The sequence below is a fragment of the Falco cherrug genome, chromosome 3, assembly GCF_023634085.1.
Source record: "Falco cherrug isolate bFalChe1 chromosome 3, bFalChe1.pri, whole genome shotgun sequence".
Classification (NCBI taxonomy): Eukaryota; Metazoa; Chordata; class Aves; order Falconiformes; family Falconidae; genus Falco; species Falco cherrug.
Genome location: NC_073699.1, coordinates 59,397,567 through 59,413,963, shown reverse-complemented (window position 1 = coordinate 59,413,963; position 16,397 = coordinate 59,397,567). Strand labels below are relative to the sequence as shown.

General features: G+C 37.5%; 1 protein-coding gene across 2 annotated transcripts in view; it reads left to right on the top strand.

The window, feature by feature from the left end:
- Positions 1-16,397, top strand: part of DLGAP1 (DLG associated protein 1) — a 429,900-nt gene that overhangs the window by 289,953 nt on the left and 123,550 nt on the right. For both annotated transcript variants that reach the window (XM_055705957.1, XM_027804193.2), the window contains one exon: positions 11,806-12,020. In XM_055705957.1, the coding sequence (XP_055561932.1) occupies positions 11,806-12,020 (215 nt within the window). The remainder of the gene's footprint in view (positions 1-11,805; positions 12,021-16,397) is intronic.

Here is a 16,397-nt window from a genome sequence, read left to right as displayed (position 1 = left end):
ATTTTCCTGCTGACCTTATCATTGTACCAAAAGGCTGGTGTGGTATGTTAGAACAATTAGAAATGCACTAGATGAGATGTAAACTGCAAAATCATGACAATACTGGACAACTCTGCTCGTTTCATTTCATTATGATGACACTTTGTTGTTTTATTCAACTCATTAAATGTTAAATAGATGCTTTTATCAACAAACTTGTAATTCAAGCTGTTGTTTATGGTCCAGGTCATAAACTCTCTGATCCTTTAAATAGGCAACTATTTTGTTCATGCAAACTCCTCTTGTCGTAGTATCTGAATTCATTGATGGAGTGACTTTTTTTCAACTCAGGGTACTCAGGATCATTTTCTTTATTCTGATAGATCTGAGTATATCAGAGATCACAGATGACATTGATTTCACATTTACTTGTAAGGGCTTTTTTTCACAAAAGTATCTGGATACATTCTCAGTGTAAAGACATGGAAATAACAAACAATTATCTCACTTGGTGTGATATTTTCCACATAACCATTCTGTGGAAGGAATTGGCAGTAGTTTGTGTTACAGATGGGCTTATTTCTCATAATTTGGAATTTGGATCCAATGCAGAGTCCTCCTGCATTGCACAGTCTTTCTTTGCCCCAGCAGGCTCCGCTTCCAACCTGGGTGCTGAAGTGCAGTGTCCACCCTTGGAGGCCTAGGAGAGACTTGGCTCACACTGTGCATCTTCAGAAAGAGATATTGGCTCCCAGAGTAGTCTAAAGACCGTCAAGCAAACCTTTTCCTCTCACCTGCGTTTTGGGAATGGAGTTGTATTTTTCTCTTTTCAAGAATGAGGGACTGGGAGGCAGAAAGTTAAATTCCTTTTTTTTTATCTTCTTGCTTCAGGAAAATGCTTTTATTTGATCCAGTTTACAAGTTGGACTGATTTGAAGGAAGGAGAGAAGGAACTGTTCATCTTTTCTCAAAACTCTTCTCCAAGTTGGTTTCCCTCCCTTGAGAGAATAATTTATAAAGCAGTGGACAGCCTTTACTTCCCTGGTAACTTCTCCTCTCAAAAAATTAAAATTAAGAAAACTATAGAAGATGAAATGTAAGCAGCAGCCTTTTTCTGCAAACAGTAGGGTCTAAATACACGGGTAGAAATTTTTTACACTCTTGTTTTCTATGAATTCATGATTGTTGAAGCTAATAGGGTTTCAAATACACTGCAGAGTCTGTCTCCAATTATAGTTTTGCCATTCAATGTTCCCTCTAATTACCGTCCCCATTGTCCTTGGTCCCTTCATTAAAAGATGGAGAAAAATATAAAGGATGAAATTTTTCATATTATTCCTCTTTTATTCTTCTGTGGGTCAGTCATATGTTTCCTCTCGATCCCATTTGATGAGACTGAAGTCAATTGTGTCAGATACTTGGGGCTGAGAATGGAAATTTTACTTCTCAAAACTGAAGTGCAGGAGGTGGGAACGATGGTGCAGTCATTTGAGTTCCTACATTTGCATTGCTTGTCTTTTGGTGGGAGACTGTAAGAAATACCATAAAAAATATAAGACAAGTTTCTGGGTATAATAAGCATTTTCTGGTGGTGAAGGACTCTAGTTGGTACTGTGCTCAGTTTCCTGTGTGAAGGTTGTCATGTGAACTATTATATAAAGTGTAGTGTTAAGAAACTCATAGTTTTCTATGACCTGTTTTCCAGACTCGGGACAAGGAGCTTCCAGTTTCTTAAGAGATATTGCTCAGTCCCAGTCTCTTTCTGTTGCCTGTGCCCATGAATGTCCAGGCAAACAGAGGGCATTGCCCTAGGTCAGGGTGCTAATAAGGACCAGTATCTGTCATATGATTTGTTAGTGTGCTATGTTAAATTACAAAGCGTTTATCCTTACAACACAACAATTCATGTTAGATCTCTTATACTGGGTTCATCTATGCAAGTCTATCTGCATTTTCAGTTAATCTCTACTTGTGGTGTTTGCATTTCCATCGCAACTACTACATTGAAATTAATCTTTTAGTATGTCCTTGTATATATATATAAAAGTTGGGGTTTAATATCCATTAATATTGATCTTCCATTTTCCATATATCTGAAGATCTGTCTGTTTCTCTCTTATTCCATTATAGATTGAAAATCAATGAAGCATATATTATTTCCCCTCAGTTTTCCAGTCAGTACTACAATGTGTTTGAGGTATAGGTTTCAAACTTTTTTTACTAAGCTCACATAAAACATACTTCTCAGTAAAGCTAGTGAAACAATTCAAATGACTGTGAAATAAAATGTCACATGTTGTAATGTATTCTAGGCCACCTTCCAGGTAATGGAATAATCATGAGAACATTTGGAAATTCTTAAATGTTCATGAATTTTAAAATAAAATAACTTCTAACAATAACAAAACGAAAAAATAATTCACAGAAATCTGATTTATTTCAGTTTTTAAATTGTGAGATGGGTAATATGAATAATGAATAAAGTTAGATATTTTTTTGCACTGGCACTTGGAAAATATAAATAAAGCACAAAATGGCTTATTTACAAATAAATTCATAACAATTCCATTGAACATATAGCTTGGTTATTTAGCCTACCTGCTAACCTACCCAAGATATCTTTGCCATATTAAGACAAATTTGTGGGAGAGTATTTCAGTATAGCTGTCCTTCTCATCTTTGCAGTTCTTTAATTTACCTTAAAAAAAAAAATGTCAGCTGAGTTTGCGAGAATGATCTTGCCACATATTTCACCTTAACAGCTGCTGTCTGCTGTGTTCTCATTCATTTAATTAAAAGCTGGACTGACCTTTGGTGTCTGAGTAATGCAGTAATGGGGGCCACCTAAGTACTAAGAGAGCTGTTCTACAGCAATGTCAGTACTTCACATTTTATCTGTCCATGTTCCTTAGGTGATACTTTTCTATCCTTCAGTTTTATCACCATTCTGTAACTTCTTAGTGTTGAATATACTGGCACTGATCTTATTTTTTCTAGATTAACTTGTATTGCTGTTAGTTCATGCTGATAACATCCTACATTCTAACAGCGCATCCATTAATAAACACAGTTTTAGCAGCTGGTTGCCCATTGTGTGTCTTAGCATACCATATATAGGAACTAGCAACATACATGGGTGGCACGATGTTATGTATACTGTTATGTCAGAAATGTTTATGAAAAATATGGCTGCACACAATACCTGGCATTTGGTATCTATTTCAGTTCCTTCATGGATACAATTTGACTCAGTCCTGGTTCTGACTCCTTTCTGTAGCCTTAAATATCTGGAGTGTTCTAATCTTATTATTTACATTAATTCTACTTTAAAAAAAAAATCAAGGCAAATCAAGTCCAGCAAAGAGGATCATTTAAATCTGCATCTGAGCTTGAAATCCTAAACTTTTATTGTGGAGCTACGCAAAGCAGGTGGGGAAAAAAATACTAATCAATGATGTTTTCCTCAGCTAATGCAAATAAGGAATATTTCCCCTACATCCAGTTATTGCTTTTTTTTGTTTCAATAATAGAATTTATAGTACAGGTCTTGAGTGGGGAAATACGACAGTGCCAGAAGAGTGGTTTGAGCTGGGGCGGCTGGCCACAGTTTCTGTTCTGCCTCACAAATGCTCTTGTGCTGTGCTTATTGCACAGCTGAGCTTCTGTCACTAGTGAATTAAGTAACAAGAAGATGAATCTATTGTGTATCATTTGTCCTTTCATCCTCTTACCCTGAGCCTGTGCAATGGACTGTCTTGTTTGGACTTTGGATGGGTAAGTATTTCCCTCACCAAAGGCTAAACAATGTGCCATGCAGTTGGATAAGGCACTGTTACAGTTCTGATGGCCAGGGCTTCCAGAGACAGACTTTGAATTGTCTCTGAGTCTTTTATGCAAGTAGGTTTTTGTCTAATTTTTGTTACTGACATAACCCCAGCCTGCTAATCAGTTAGGAAATCTTTCAGATTTCCTGGTCTCTAGCAGTTCAGTTCCCAGAAGATGAGAGTCAAGACCATAAATTTGATTTGATACCCAATGGTACACTGCTGTAGAGCAGAGGTGACAGTTTGGAGTCACTGAGAAGACACATGATGATGTTCTGAAACCAAGAAGGTTTTCTTAGAGTCAAAGGAAAGCTTCTTACACAGGTATATTTCATTGCTGTAATCCAAAAGAAAGCATTGTGGAAGTTACAATAAAGTCTGTCCACTGTTCACTAAAATGTGACAGAAGCTAACGGCCAGCTGGAGATGGCAGTTCAGCTGCCTGCGAGAGCACATTAGCAAAGCACCAGATTATCCAGTTACAGTCAGCCAAGAGAAACAGCATAAGGGCTGTTTCTCAAAATGCTATCCTCACCACATCTGTTTTCTTCCAAGGATACAGATTCTGCCACATGTTCTCCATCCACAAGCCAGTTTCCTGCTGGCTGCTCGATAGCAGACTTGTGGCCATGTGTAGTGAAAGAAAGGTAAAATGACATCTCATTTAACAGTATTGGCATTTGATGCAAACTAGTCACTGTATGCAGGTGCTGGAGTGGTTAGGAAGAGACCTGCCTCACGAGAAGAAGGTATCTAGAAGTGAAAGAACATGTATTCATTGCTAGTCATTGAAAGTGTCCTTTGGTATTTATGTTAACAGTCATTCTGTTATCTTTACTTGGGCAAGGAGTCGTATCTCATTATAGCCAAGCATACTGAAAGCTTCAAGGATATTGAGAAAGATGAGAATGAATGTCTGCCCTCTGCTACAGAGAGACTATCATCCATGAGTATCACCGAAGCAGTTTTAGCTTGAGGTCCTGGCTAAGAGTCCTGCTGTATGACCTTCAGCTACATTTCCTTCAGCTAACAGATGTGGTAGTTGCTGTCTGGCTTCCTTTCTGCAGAATGTGTTTGTGGGTGGCAAACTTGCAAGTCCTTTGGCTGGAATTACTGTATCTACGTGGCCCATTTCATGGTTGATTGGATTTTTATGCACAAAGCAGAAGGAAAAAATTTATCAGGAATCAAGACGTGGTTGTTTTACGTAGGAGACACACATTCCTCTTCATGATACAGAATGTGAAGCAGATTGACAAACTAGTGGTCAAGGTACCTTCTGGTGAATGAAAACTATAAACTGGAGTGATGCTTGAAGACTTTTGTCTGATGACTTACTTTATGAGGATTCGTGTTTCAGAAGACTTTCCAAACTACTGTTATGTGAATGAAGATTGCAATTCACACCGCTTGTTCAGGTTTGATGCAAGGTGTAGGCACTTGGGATTGAGGAAGTAATGTTTTATCTTGGACAGGGTCTTCGTCTTGACTTTTAATGCTCTTCATGTAAAAATTATGGAGATAAGTCAGCTAAATTAAATGAATTTGTAGTAGAACCTGACTGCTGAAATAGTGTAAGCTAAAGCAGGTGGGGCTGAGCATATTGTTTGTCCTAAATAGAAGCAACCTTCCTATCTGCCTTTTTGAAAACATTTGAGGCTTATATATTGTTCTTTAAGCTTTCTAAGGCATCGGGGTTTTTTGCATACTTCAATGATTCTTAACGCATGCACATTGATAGAATGAAATGCTACTCATCTTTAATGGTCTTATTAATTCAATATTCATGAGTGCTAGGAATAGGCTTAATAAGTGGAAGATGGCAATTGAAACTTCCTTAACAGCACAACAGAAGAGGCATAATACTGGCTAAGAAAACCAAATTGCATGGGTTTGAAAATCTGCACTGAGCAGTCATTAAGCATTGTTCTTCAGTTGTGTGATTTCACTTCATTAAGTATTTGCATACTAATAGAAAGCTAAAGTTACGAGTCTACTGCTGTGAGCGATGGTTAGCCACTCCTTCCAGTCCTTGTGTTTACTTCTATAGTCATCCACATTGCTTTGGCAAAGCACAGGGAGAAGCTTTAATGATTTCAGCTGCAATAAACCAAATCAAACTAGAAATCAATAATGAACTTAATTTGCTATAGAGACAGTCTGTTTGCTATTTCATCTGGTAAGGTAAGTTAATAACAATTTGGGGGAAAAAAAAAAGGAAGGAAATTGGTTATTCTCATTTTATTGTTTAGAAATTGAATAACAACTGTGTTCTTTAGCTTTGTCCTTACATTCTGGGTTTATTTCACATACCACTATGTGTGAGCTTTTGAAATTAATGCTTGAAAACCGAGGGGGCAGTAAACCTGTTTGCTTAGTTTCTTTATTTGGGGACCTAGACTATCTATTAGAAAAATGCAGTTCCTTTATATCAAAAAATGCATTAAAGGAATTGACCAGTCAGTCCAGTCTGGCTAATGACAAAGTGTGAACACCTCCAGAGCAACATACATTTAGTTAATGATCAGGACAGGTAATCTATACACTAAATCAAGCTGAATCCAGGCAAGATGCTGGCTGGTGGCATTATGTTATCTGTATAGTCTGTTCTGTTTACAAAAGAATCTTGTATTTGCCATTTAATCAGAAGAAAGGAACTATAGTCAGGCTTAGCTTTCATACTTGTAAAAAACATTTTATTTCTAGGTGTATGCTGAAGTCTTAAGTTGCAGTATGTTGCCTGGCTCAGAGGCCTTTGCTGAATATTTTCTATGTATTTTCAAGTAATAATGGTATTCTGTTTCACTGTGCTTTTTCTATAAGTGTGCTTCTGATATTTAGGTTTGTAAAGAAACAATTGTACATGAACATAAAGATCATTTGCAGGATGAAATGTTTCCAGGATCTCTATTACTTCAACAGTGTGAAGAATAATAGTTCTATTTTAATAAAAACAATTATGTTCATTGTTAGATCTCAGTTTAGTTCTTCCCCCTTTTTCATGAGTAAAAACAATCATGCAAGTGATGTTCCTGCTTGATATTCTGATACTGAAAAAAATCATATTGCCAAGGTAATTGGATAATACTATTTTCTTAAAAGCATGAAACAGCTTTATCTCAGGTGTGTCAATCTTAATGCTATTAATTCTCTAATGCAGCAGATACCGTGCATATGCACTTGCATGCAGTGTAGTATGCGACCTTGCAAGACGTAACATTGGCCATTCAAACAAAGGAAGAGCCTGTGGGAAAATTTGTGCAGACCTCCTGACTGAAAAAAATAAAAGAGCTGGAGGTTCACATAGACACTTTTCCCGGCATTTTTCCAGATCAACAGAAGAAACACACTACAGAATGTTTAGTACATAGTTTAGTATGTATAGAAACAGAATGTATAGAAACATGCAATAATGTGTTCCATTTTATTTTCACAATGTGTAGTTTTGAGAGGGCTATATCTTTTACTTTTTTCGCTGATATGAAACACTTTACTGTGACAGTAAATTGCATCTTCTGCATGAGCTGTTACAGCCATTCCTTTCAGGCACCAAAGAAAGCACTCTGAAAATGAGGTCACTTCTTTTAGTAGGTATTGCTTGAGGTATTTGACTATAGGCACAAAAGTACTATTTTTCTGCCTGTGTTTTCTAAACAGCAAAATAGGTACAATGAATGGAAATGCTGAGCTTTAAGGGCTGTTTCTCCTGCTCAAGTAATACACAGTGCTCTGAGATCCTTTCATAAAAAGTATTACAACCATTAATAGCCAAAGCAAAAATCTACTTCTAAAGCATTTCTTTACCCTGCAAGTGTTCTCCAACAGTTACATGATGTCTGTTTTCTCCTACTCCAACTTCTGAAATTAAGGTTTTCAACTCTTGAAAAACTGAAATAAGATAAAGGGGATCTGGACCTAAATGTCTTTCCCTAATACCCACTCAAATACCAAAACCTTACTGAAAAAAAAAAAAAACCAAACAAAAAACCACTCAGCCTTAAATGTCTGCAAGAAAACTGGCAAACTATTTAACTAAAATAGCTTTTTAATCAAATATCCATTATATTCTTCTACTGCAGCTTTGTCTAGGCAGGCAAGATAGTTTGTACAAACACTCTGACTTCCTTAATGTGTTAACTGAAATTAGAAGCATACTTGGATTATTTTAGGCTGTTCTCTAAATCTGGTTGTTTTTCCTAACCATAGCCATCCTTTTCTCTTTGGCACATACAGGTAAACCTTAAACCCATGACATGGTAATGGAACTTGGGTTGCATTTGTATCATCCCCTTGGGTTTTGCACATACAGGTGGCTGCCAGTACACAAATGAGCCGGTGGGTTTGTGGCACTCCCTGGGACTGCTGTGCCCCTGGTCTCTATGTGACAGCTCAACTTTCATTTTCTGCAACCAGAGTTTTTAAAAGGTGAAAGAGCTACTGAAAGGGTAGCGTGCTGTTTTTTAGTGGCTGCTCACTTTGGTGAGTGAGTGGAGCTCAGACTGGAAACTTCCTCCTGATCACATCATACAAACTGTGGGGCCAGAGCAATGCATTCAAAGCTCATCGTGGTACATACACAGTGTTTACATGTGTGAATAGGAAGCTTTGTGGTAAATTCATTGCAACCAGCTTGGCCTATTGTATCTAAATCATTTTAAGAAGCTTTGGGTTTAAAAGTATTGTACTTATGTCTGGGGTTATTGATAACAGAACTCAAGAATTCCAGAGTTATGGTGCCCACAGCAACTATATCTCATCATTGTAATTGCACCTATAAACTATAAAGTTAAATTTTACAGTATGTCTATTATTTAATAAAACTGTAAGTGTTCAGCTTGCCTGAATTATGGGTGCTGTATGAGCATTGTAACTTTACTCCCCTGACTTTTCCTTAGTTAAAGACACCAAGCTTAGCATTATACTACCATATTTTATTTAGTTCATTAAATATTAAATCACTAGTTTATTTTAATGAGAAAAACCACAGATCTTTAACTAAAGTATAATGTATGAAATATTAAACAGATTAAAGTGCATGTCCTCTGAGAATTCACAGATTCTTTACATACTCTGACTTATATATCTAATATCTGTCTGAAAACAGATCAGAAATACACTACTACAGGTTTTAAACTTCTGACTGAAGCCCAAGCATGTCACCAAAATATGAGCAGAGCTTGATTTTACTAAGCCTGTTCTTCTTTTTTGTACATGAGTTGTTTAAAAAGTCAAGGTTTTATAGCTGACAAGCATGAGCTGTAGTTTCCAAAATGTCTGTGAGAGGTGGTATGAATATAGATTGTATTTTTTGTGTTTGATAATGCTATAGGCCTAGAACCAATGCAGGAATAAGATCTGAAAAAAAATATTATTCTCTGTCTGTCATGTCTGGAAGAAGAGTGTAAAATGCTCCATAGTTTTGTATGTCAAAAATCAAATTTGAAACCACTACCAACTTTTACTTTCATTTGCATTTTAGAAATGTTTACACACAAGGAAAGCATCAACTTTCCAGATCTGGGGTCTAGGCATAAACTTAGTAGCCACAGAACTGAAACATTGCTATTGCTTTTGCTTTCTTTTTTTTTTTTTCCCTTTTTTAACATGGAAACATATCAGAACCATGTATTCCATTCTCTTCCTCCAGTGGATTCTGTTAGTACTTCGTACTCTCAGTCTGTAAAACTTCAGTTCTCAGTCAGAGTCTTATGATTCTTTAGGATGTTTTAATTGGTTTTAAATGTATTTATTTAATTACTTCCTATAGATGTGCAATTCTGCGTGACATTTTTCAGTAAGAAAACTGGACTTTGAAATATATTCTTGCCTTAAGGAACTTAGTTCTTGAAGCCCATGCAAATATCAAAAAGAAAAAAAAAAGAAAAAAAAGAAAAATAAAAAAATTAAAAATAATTCTAAAAAAAGAAATCAATGATAAAATTTGTGTGCTGCTGGAAGGTAAGATTTTAAATGTTTCACAGAAGTAGAGTTACCAGAGTCATTAACTGAAGGATATTTAAAGAACACGTGGAAATTAACTTTAAAAAGGCACAAGGGAAATAATTGGTTAAATAAAATGGGGGGCAACTGAGAAGGAAGTTTGAGCCCTGAGAAGGAAGACTGAGTCATAAGAAGAAATGTTGATAAAGATACAAATTAGAGTACACTTTCAGGATTAAATCTTAAGTCCTCTGAGGAAAATATCAGTGCTCCAAGTGAGTTTGTCAAGGCCAGGCTTGACCAAAAGAGATCTGGGACAAAAAAAAAAGAGCTTAGACTGAGCCCAAGAGGAAAGACGGACTTGTTTGAGCCTGGAAGTTCAAGGAAAGCCCTAAATCATGATGACAGTAGTGGGAAAAGGGTCAATAAAGGAAGGAAGTTGGCACGGTCTTGGTTTTGAAATCAGCAGGAAACAAAGTAATGGCATGACTTGTGAATAGTTTGGTTAATTAATTATAAATAGTAATAAGCCCATGAATACTTAGGACCATGAAATATCTCTGTTCCTTTGTATAGCAAAGTAGGATTTGGATTGCAGTTTATAGCAACATAGATTGACAAACTGCCATAAAAATTTAACCTACATTGAAATTAACATTTGAAAGGCCTTACAGCCTCTGATGTTTATAATGTTTGTAGTGGGAATCAATAGCTAAGCTGTTAGCAAACAGTCCAACATTTCCGTTTTGGTTGTCTAAACAAGCTAGCATGTCAATGCTCTGGCTGAAGTTTGGGAAGCAATGGATACATAAGATACTTAGCAGAAGTTAGATGTTGTTGAAGAACAAACTTTCCATAGAAAAGAGACAGTCAGTGATTATCCTGGTAGATGCTCATATTTGTAAGCTGCGGGATAAATTTTAGCAACCCAAAATTGAAACTTCTTGTTTAATATGACTTATGTTTCTGAGCATTGTAGTTATAGCTTGCTTTATAGAGTTGATTCACTAAGAATAATCAGAAAAGTAGCAAACTAAAAATTCACACATACATTTATTTAAATCTAACACAAAATATGTCTAACTAAAAAGCCCTTTGGTGGTTTCACTTTTACTATAAAAATGGGGCTTCTGCAAAATAACTTCAGGACAACTTCTTCAAGGACTCTGCTGCACTGTACGTTGTTTCTACCGTTACAGGAAAGAGAACAGTGTTGGTTTACAATGGTCAGAAGCCCCAGGAACAAAGGGAAAGGATGGGTGGGCAAGAGCACCATGCTCTTGTACTATCCTCTGCTATGTTCCAAAATGCCATGGCTGCACGTTCTGAGTGTTCCAGATTTCCAGTGCAAAGAAGGGACAGCACTTCCTTCAGATCAAGAGAAATAATGCACATCAATAAGAAGAAAAAGAAGGGAATAAAGAGTTGTATGGCTCAGGCACTCAGGCTAACGTAATTCAAAAGGAGGATCCCTGCAAGCTGGCAGGTGTTCAGTCACACTAATTATGCTATAGAAGCGATAGCAGTAGAATTTCACACTTGCAAACCTACTCTTGTGATGATTAGTACCTAGCTCCACTAATCTGAAATGTATCTTCAACCAAAGTCATCCTGGTGACTGTAGCTATGCACACTGTCTTAAAAGATTATGATATAGGGATTTGTATTTCATGTTTTGTGCCTCCCCAGAGGTGCTCAGTATGTTGAGCTGAACCAAAACCACACTGATCTGGTTTGTAAGCACTTTGAATAGAAACCACCAAAAAGCCAGATTTATCCAGCCCAGTGTTAGATCTAACTGAGGTTCCTATGTCAGCATGTTTGCTAGAAACTTCCCAGATAAGTAGTGGAAAATACCAAACAGCCCCAGAGGTTCTTGCGCCTACGCAGGGGATGAAGCAGGCCGCTGCTGCAAACAGCAACCCACAGTCAAATTGGATTGAGGATGGGCTCTTGGCCACGAGAGTTTTAGTTACGGCTCTGTTGTGACTTAGCACGGTCAAGTATTGCTGTGCAATTACCTCAGGGTATGCTAATAAGGGAATTGGTTTTATCACTTCAGGTTCCTCAAGATGAATGGACTGGATACACTCCACGAGGGAAAGATGATGAGATTCCCTGCCGACGAATGCGTAGTGGCAGTTACATCAAAGCCATGGGGGATGATGACAGTGGAGACTCAGATACGAGTCCAAAGCCATCTCCAAAGATTGCTGCACGGAGAGAGAGCTATCTCAAGGCCACCCAGCCATCCCTTACAGAGCTCACCACCCTCAAGTAAGTCCATGTTTTACTACATCATACAGAGCGCTCCATTAAGACATGCAGTTTCTGTTCCTATTGGGTTCTACCTTCTAGGCACCAGTTAAGGAAAGTATTTAAACAAGTGTGTTTGGTCATAATTATTTTGCGTTGGGTTTTTTTCTGAACAACAGTAGATTTGGGAATGTATTTCCATGTTATTCTGGAAAGGGACCCCTACTGCCTGTGCTTTGAATTTGCCAAGTATTCCAACCTGTTAGTGTTGAGTATTCTGTTCTTTATAGGTCTGTTCTTTAAATACTTTCCTGAATTACAGCTTTGGCCTGCAAAAGCTTTGCATAATTGTATATTTATGTATACTCAACATGTGAAACTAGCCCTAAGCTAGTCTTTGCAACTCATCAGAGAGCATCTGACATTTAATTAAAAAGAACAATAACCATCTGAAAATAGACAAATCCAGGGTTTCCCTGTTCACTCAGAATTGCACTGTATTTTGTGGAGAAATATAACCAAAACTGAATTATTTTTTAATCATTTATGAAAGCTTTAGTCATGAGGAATGATGAATTTATGTTTTTTTACATGTCACTTTGTGGTTTTCTTTTATCTGTGCCTTTTAAAAGAACCACCCAGATTCTCATGAAAATTACACAAATGGACAATTTTGGTATTAGTGTTTTATTTTAAATTATTCCAAAATGGAGAGGGCCCCTAAAGCAAGAAAATAAATTCTATCCAGGAAAGAAAATAGTGTAGATTAAAATCAACAATTGTTTCTGTCTGTCTTCTGCAAAATTTGTAGCTATAATAGTGAATCATAGTTCAATGAACCAAAAATAACCTAATTTTAGTATAACTTGCCTAAGGCTGTAGCTTTAAAATGGAAAAAGAAGAGCTGCATCTCTTCTACCATCTGTGATTAGAGACAAAAGACTCCTCCTGCATTTCCCTCATTAATTTCCTCTCCTTCCTTGTTCTCCTCTACCCCATTTTTTTTCCCAGAGACCTTATCTGAGAAATAGATTTTAGAGAAAAGTTTGATCCTTGTTAAGAATGTCGTGCTCTTGACATCAGTGATGAATAGACCAGAAGGAAAAAAACATGCTTATTGCAGCTCCCCAGAGAAACCTGCCTGACTTTGTCTCTGGGGAAGTCAGGAATTGCTTCTGCTCTGTCTTTCCATTAGTGTCCAAAGGAGAAAGCAGTCTCTTTCTGCAGGGATTTTCATAAGCTAGCTGGTACTTACTCAAGGGATCCAGTGATTCCTCTCATCATCCAGCAGGCTTTACCACATCCTTGTCTGAGCCAAAACCCTCCTCTGAGATCAGTTATTGCAATCTCTGCGAGGTGAACATAAATGTTACATACCACCACAAACTCCATAAAGCCATGCTTTATGCATGGACACACTAACAGGCACAGAATTTATTCTTTTTGAGACTTTAGAAACATATGTTACATAGTTTTGTAATATATGTAATGTGGAGCACAGTGCATCACAGTAAGTGTCTTTGCTCTTGGTCATTTCTGTTCTCTGTAGATATGTGATTTGCAAAAGAAAATGGAATTATTAAAAATAAAAAGTCCTGCATGTCACTGTTCACCCACAGAGGATGTTAGATCAGAGGGGCTAGGCAGCAGAAGCTTTTAGGTTTAGCTTTCAAATTATTGCAATTCAGCAAAATGCTTGGTCAAATATGTCTTTTCACATGTTTTTAAAACCTTTCCTATTCAGGAAAGCTTTTAGGAGTATGCTTAATTTTAAGCTGCACTCTAAAATTCATGTAAGCTTAGGAGCTATGCAGAAGTAGGATGTAAATCACTGGGTAGAAGGAAGGGGGAAATGGTAGTAAAACAAAAAAGATGACAAAATATGAAATGGCTTCTCTTTTTCAATGACTTTTCAGCATAAACTGGCTGAATTATTTCTTTTAATCTATGATGATACTTTATAGAAATGTGTCTTCCTGGAAAAGCTTTCCACTTTCAGAGACAAATTCTATAATACATAATTACACATTGCTTTTACTCCTTTCTGCTGAACATGATAACTGGGGGGGGGGGGGGGGGGGGGCGGGGCAGGCAGGCAGGTGAGAACTAGCCAAGTGTTTCCTGGGAATTGAAGTCTTCTGTTATGATGGGTCTTTTTTGCAGACTTCCTCATACTTTCTTAGTAGCGTGACTTGACCTTGACCATGACATTGCTTGTTCATCCCAGGGCTACCCTGATTACTCAAAGAGTTGTGATAGAGTTTTGCTGACGTGTTGGTCAGAGACTAAATTAGGGCCCCTGACTCACTGCATGTAGGTCATCAAGCAATTGTGTAATGTGTGATAACAAGTTACTTCCTTGGCTTATTGTTGACTTGAGTTCAATTTGCACCTGAATAGAGCATTACGGAAATGAGCCAAAAGCCCCTCTAGTCAGCAGGCAGCCTTTTACTGACACTAGTGGACTTTCTAGCTGACCTAGCAGAACTTTATTAACACCTTAACGCTGAATGGTATTCCACTCCTCTAATTATGTTTTTTCTGTTAGTGAAGAACAAGGCACCTTGGGAAACTGGTGCTTCTAAGTGGTAATTGTCAGGGACCTTCTGCACTTCTGCTACTCTCTTTCTCTGTTTTCTCTGTATGCAGTCTCTAGCTGGCTTCACTTTCATCTTTGGCAGATCAAACAACTTAAGAACATGTTCCCTTTTGTTTTCACTGTTGGTTTTGAAGGGATTTTTCATCTTGTGGGACTTTTCCTCTCTGAGTACTTGAAGTCTAATATTGGTCTCATGACCCACGCTGTTCCTCCCACCTACCTACCTACGATTGCTCATGCACCTAGTCTTCTAAGAAAGGATTTTCATTATTACCAATGTTTCTTTTTATATAAGGAATAACTTTTGAACAGCACAACTGTGTCATGTCTCGTTTACATAATACAAATTTATTTTCCTGGGTTTGCTGAGGTTTTTTTCTTGCTATACCTTACAATCTCCCTCCTACAATATTTCTCCCATGCCATGGTATCCATGTGGTTACAGCACGTGTCAAATGCTGTGGTACCATTCTGAATAAAGCACAGCTTGCTGTGATCTTGAAATGCACACCTCCGCTGCAGCACTCTCATTATCCTACCGGGAAGTAAGCAGCTTTTTCTCTCTGTCTTGTTGGCAGTATCCTCTTGGTGTTTAATCTTTCAGCCTAGATAAACTGATCAGCTGGAAAAAAAGTGACATTTTCTTGCCCATTCCTGAAAAGTGGCAAAAGTTTCTCTTGCCCTTGTAAGCACATGGAAAACGGACTGGTTAGCTAACTTCTAAAGAAGGTGCAGACGACAGATAACTCTACTACAGCTGAGCTCAGATCAGGATATGTTTCTTCACTACCTATATGTACCTTGGTTATGCTTAGCCTGGTTTTCATTGGAAAAAAAGTATGCAATTACAACGTCCACATGCCAACCTGTCATCTCCACCTCCCAGTAACTTTTGAATCCATTGGCCAGCTTTAACCGAGTTCGCTAGAGAGACTGCAGTCTGGAAGGCACAAAGTTCCAGTAAACCTTATGACGATCTGTAGCTGAGTAAGGCAAAGAAAGATCTGCATCCATCCCTTATGATCTCTTGAGTGAGCAAAATAGCTAGTGAGCTAAAAGATGAGGAATTTGGGAGGGACTGGAAACTCTGGTTGAGGACAAGACGTCTAAGAGAGGGATCCTGTTACCATAGTTTTCCTACTTTTGCTGGCCCTCTTCCTCTACTCTACTGTACAAACACTCACCACTTAAAACATAGCTTCACATTCTGCTTCCTAACTCAATATTGCTGCTACTGTAGCGACTTCAGCCACTTGAGTCTTCTGCACAGCTGCTTTTTTTTTTCTTCTCCAAAATATTACAGTACTTAATGGTAATGTATTTGTGGACATTTTGCATGGGTTTTTTGGGTTATATACAGTTGCAGAATTGTTCCTTTGAATTAATATTTGATCATGCAAACTTTTTTCTGAGATGAATTGTACTCTGATCACTAGTATATTGACAGTTTCAATGATCTTGATACTTTGGACATGCATTTGTAGAACCTGCGTAAAAAGGAGAGAAGGAAGAATAGAAATCAGTTTTTTCTTAACAAATTTTTATTTTCAAGATATTCTAATAGAAACGTCGTGTTTTTCCAGTCATCTATGACGTGGAGAAACACAGTTATAAACACCTCAAACATTTTTTAATGGGCACCAAATTACACCACTGATGATGAAAGGAATGTGTGAGCATATAAGCAAAAAACATTAGGCATTTCTCCTTTTTATCCCATGGTAAAGAATTTGTCTGTGTAACTTCCACCATAGCTGCATCTATTCCTGTGATTTACTGCATAGATAAGTGATACTTAG